This window comes from Helianthus annuus, chromosome 11 (genome assembly GCF_002127325.2).
Source record: "Helianthus annuus cultivar XRQ/B chromosome 11, HanXRQr2.0-SUNRISE, whole genome shotgun sequence".
Lineage (NCBI taxonomy): Eukaryota > Viridiplantae > Streptophyta > Magnoliopsida > Asterales > Asteraceae > Helianthus > Helianthus annuus.
The window spans coordinates 88,637,650-88,641,255 of record NC_035443.2 but is presented as its reverse complement, the minus strand read 5'-3'; the positions used below and the strand labels follow the sequence as shown (position 1 = coordinate 88,641,255).

General features: G+C 45.9%; 1 protein-coding gene across 1 annotated transcript; it reads left to right on the top strand.

Moving 5' to 3' along the window:
• Nucleotides 1-350: 350 nt before the first annotated feature.
• Nucleotides 351-1,169, top strand: LOC110888297. The gene has a single exon (XM_022135828.1). The coding sequence runs from the start codon at nt 351-353 to the stop codon at nt 1,167-1,169; it is 819 nt and encodes a 272-aa protein (XP_021991520.1).
• The last annotated feature ends 2,437 nt before the right edge of the window (nt 1,170-3,606 follow it).

Below are 3,606 nucleotides of genomic sequence, written 5' to 3'. Positions count from 1 at the left end.
TAACCGCTTACGGGGTTAGCATCTTCCGTTTTCTTTTCACTAACGGGTTTTCCCTCCTTTGAACGACTCCCGACTATAAATAAGAAAAAAATCAGGTATGAACACAAGTTACACACACTTCTCAAATACATCTTCTTCTTCTTCATTAGCAATACTTATTCTCACACCGGAGTCGGGTCAAGGAGAGAACCCTCTTCTCTCCTTGGCGAGGCTAACGATGCTCTTTTTTGCAGAATTACCGGAGAAGAAGGTCTGTTAGACCTGAATCGATCAAGTGGAAACCAACCTTTTTATGCGAATTCAAACCCCCTAGATATCTCAGTTCCGACCATTTATCTAGTGTTTCTTCAATGCCTAAATACGCGAAGTTGTCTAACGTCCCGTTGAATGGGGGATGTTCCGCCGTGGTGTTAAATAAGCTTCCCGAAAAGCTTACCGATCCCGGTATTTTTACCATTCCTTGTCTATTCGGTAGCAACACCAACACTAGAGCTTTGGCCGACTTAGGTGCTAGCATCAACTTGATGCCCTTTTCTCTTTATGAGAAGCTAGACCTAGGAGAGCTTGCACCCACCCGAATGACATTGTCCATAGCCGATCGGTCCGTTAAATACCCTAGGGGTATAGTTGAGAACTTGCTAGTTAAGGTAGACAAATTCGTGTTTCCCGCCGATTTTGTAATTCTTGATATGGAGGCGGATGAGAGAGTTCCCGTTATACTAGGCCGTCCATTCTTGCGTACCGCGAAAGCTCTCATAGATGTTTACGATGGTAAGATCACTCTTAGGGTCAGTGAGGAGAGAGTTACTTTTGAGATAGACCGTTCCATGAACCACCCGAGTGGTTCGGATGACTATAGTGGTCCTTGCCATTCCGTCTACTTCTTGAATTCGTTTATCTCCTGTGTCGATCATTGCCTAGAATATATTAGTGGTGCGGACCTGGTGGTAGGAGAGAAGGTAGAAGAGGAAGCGAAGAGTGTAGTTGAAGTTAAAGAAGAGGGGAATCCTTTAATCCCCGATGTCTTAGCGGTTAGTGATGATACCACCCAACCCCCACCCTTAGAACTTAAGGTACTTCCATCTCATCTAGAGTATGCTTTCTTAGGGGAGGGTAGGGGAGGGTTCCGAGCTACCCGTTATTATTTCATCTGCGTTAGAGGAGAGTGAGAAAGTGAGGTTGTTAGATGTGTTGAGGGCCAACAAAGAGGCCATTGCATGGAGGTTTTCCGACATTAAGGGCCTAAGCCCTTCCTATTGCACCCATCGGATACTCATGGAGGATGATTATAAACCGGTGGTGCAACCCCAAAGGAGGCTTAACCCCAACATGCAAGATGTAGTGAAGAAGGAGGTTCTTAAACTCCTTGATGCAGGGATGATATATCCCATTTCTGATTCACCTTGGGTTAGTCCCACTCAGGTTGTCCCCAAGAAGGCGGGGGTGACCGTTGTCATGAACGAAAAGAACGAGCTTATCCCTTCTCGCACGGTCACGGGGTGGCGTGTGTGCATCGACTACCGAAAGTTGAATGATGCCACCCGTAAAGACCACTTCCCATTGCCTTTCATAGATCAAATGTTGGAGCGTCTCGTCGGTCAACAATTCTATTGTTTTCTAGACGGCTTTTCCGGTTACTTCCAGATCCCCATCGCACCGGAGGATCAGGATAAGACCACCTTCACATGCCCCTATGGCACATATGCGTACCGACACATGCCGTTCGGGTTATGTAACGCTCCAGCTACTTTTCAGCGTTGCATGGTCGCCATATTTCAGGATATGATAGAGACTTCCATGGAGGTTTTCATGGATGATTTTTCAGTTTATGGTGATTCTTTCGATGTGTGTTTGAAGAATTTGGAGAGGATGTTGAAGCGGTGCGTAGAAACAAAGCTTATGCTAAACTGGGAGAAGTGTCACCTCATGGTGACGGAAGGTATAGTGTTAGGGCATAAGATTTCTAGAGAGGGTATTGAGGTAGATCGTGCGAAAATAGACACCATTAGTAGGTTACCTCCACCCACGAGTGTTAAGTCGATTAGGAGTTTTCTGGGGCATGCGGGCTTCTATAGGCGTTTCATTAGGGATTTTTCAAAAATCACCCGTCCTATGACTCGTTTGCTAGAGAAAGACGTTCCATTCGTCTTCGACGATGAGTGTCTAAAAGCCTTCAACTTCTTGAAGGAGCAGTTGGTTAGTGCACCTATTCTTATCTCGCCCGACTGGAGCTTGCCGTTTGAGCTAATGTGCAATGCGAGTGACTATGTCGTTGGAGCGGTATTAGGACAAAGAAAGGATAAGCACTTCCACCCTATCTACTACGCGAGCAAGACGCTCAATGATGCTCAAGAAAACTACACAACCACGGAGAAAGAGCTTTTAGCCGTAGTTTTCGCTTTCGATAAGTTCCGCTCGTACCTTGTTTTATCCAAGGCGATTGTTTTCACCGATCATTCCGCGTTGCGTTTTCTTTTTCAAAAGAAAGACGCTAAACCCCGACTCATTCGGTGGATTCTTTTGCTTAGCGAGTTCGATATTGAGATTAGGGACAAGAGAGGGGCCGAGAATGCGGCGGCCGATCATTTATCGCGTCTAGAGGATCCCAAGAGAGAAGAGATTCATGAGGAGGAGATTGGAGACACGTTCCCTCACGAGTCCATAGAGTTTGTTGAGGCCGAGAAAGAAGGATTGCCATGGTTTTGCGACTTAGCAAATTACCTCTCTAGTGGTAGTGTTATGAAAGGGATGTCCACCCAACAAAAGAAGCGTTTAATTAGTGAGGCGAAGAAGTATGTGTGGGACGATCCTTTTCTCTTTAGGATAGGAGGAGATAGAGTTCTTAGATGTTGTGTGTCGAGAGAGGAGGGGTGGAACATCATAAAGCATGTGCATGAGGGCCTCACGGGAGGACACCATAGTGCACACTCCACCGCTCAAAAGGTATTCGATTGTGGTTTCTATTGGCCTACCATATTTAGAGATGCCGAGGAGTTCGTGAAGATGTGTGATGCATGTCAACGAACTGGCAATATTTCCGCCAAAGATGAGATGCCTCAAAACCCCATCCAAGTAGTAGAGGTTTTTGACGTTTGGGGCATCGACTTCATGGGACCTTTCCCGACCTCTAAAGGAAACCGTTATATACTCGTGGCGATTGACTACGTGTCTAAATGGGTTGAGGCCCAAGCTCTTCCCACAAACAAAGCCCGAGTAGTGTTGAAATTTCTCAAAAAGCTCTTTTCCCGCTTTGGTACTCCTAAAGCCTTAATTAGTGACCGTGGCACTCACTTTTGCAATGCATTGATGGAGAAGTTGCTTGCACGCTACGGTGTCACTCATCGTTTGTCTACCACATATCATCCACAAACAAGTGGACAAGTGGAGAAAGCAAATCGCGGTATTAAACGAATCTTAGAGAAAACAGTGGGTAAAATAGGAAAGATTGGTCGGACAAGCTAGACGATGCATTGTGGGCGTTTAGAACTGCTTACAAGACACCTTTAGGAACCCCACCTTTTATGATCGTCTATGGAAAGGCTTGTCATCTTCCCGTAGAGTTAGAGCATAGAGCGCTTTGCCCTCACAAAAACCGTTAATTTAGAC

What these genes read in the sequence shown, in the direction of transcription:
- LOC110888297 (XM_022135828.1), top strand. Translation starts at nt 351, where the DNA reads ATGCCTAAATACGCGAAGTTGTCTAACGTCCCGTTGAATGGGGGATGT.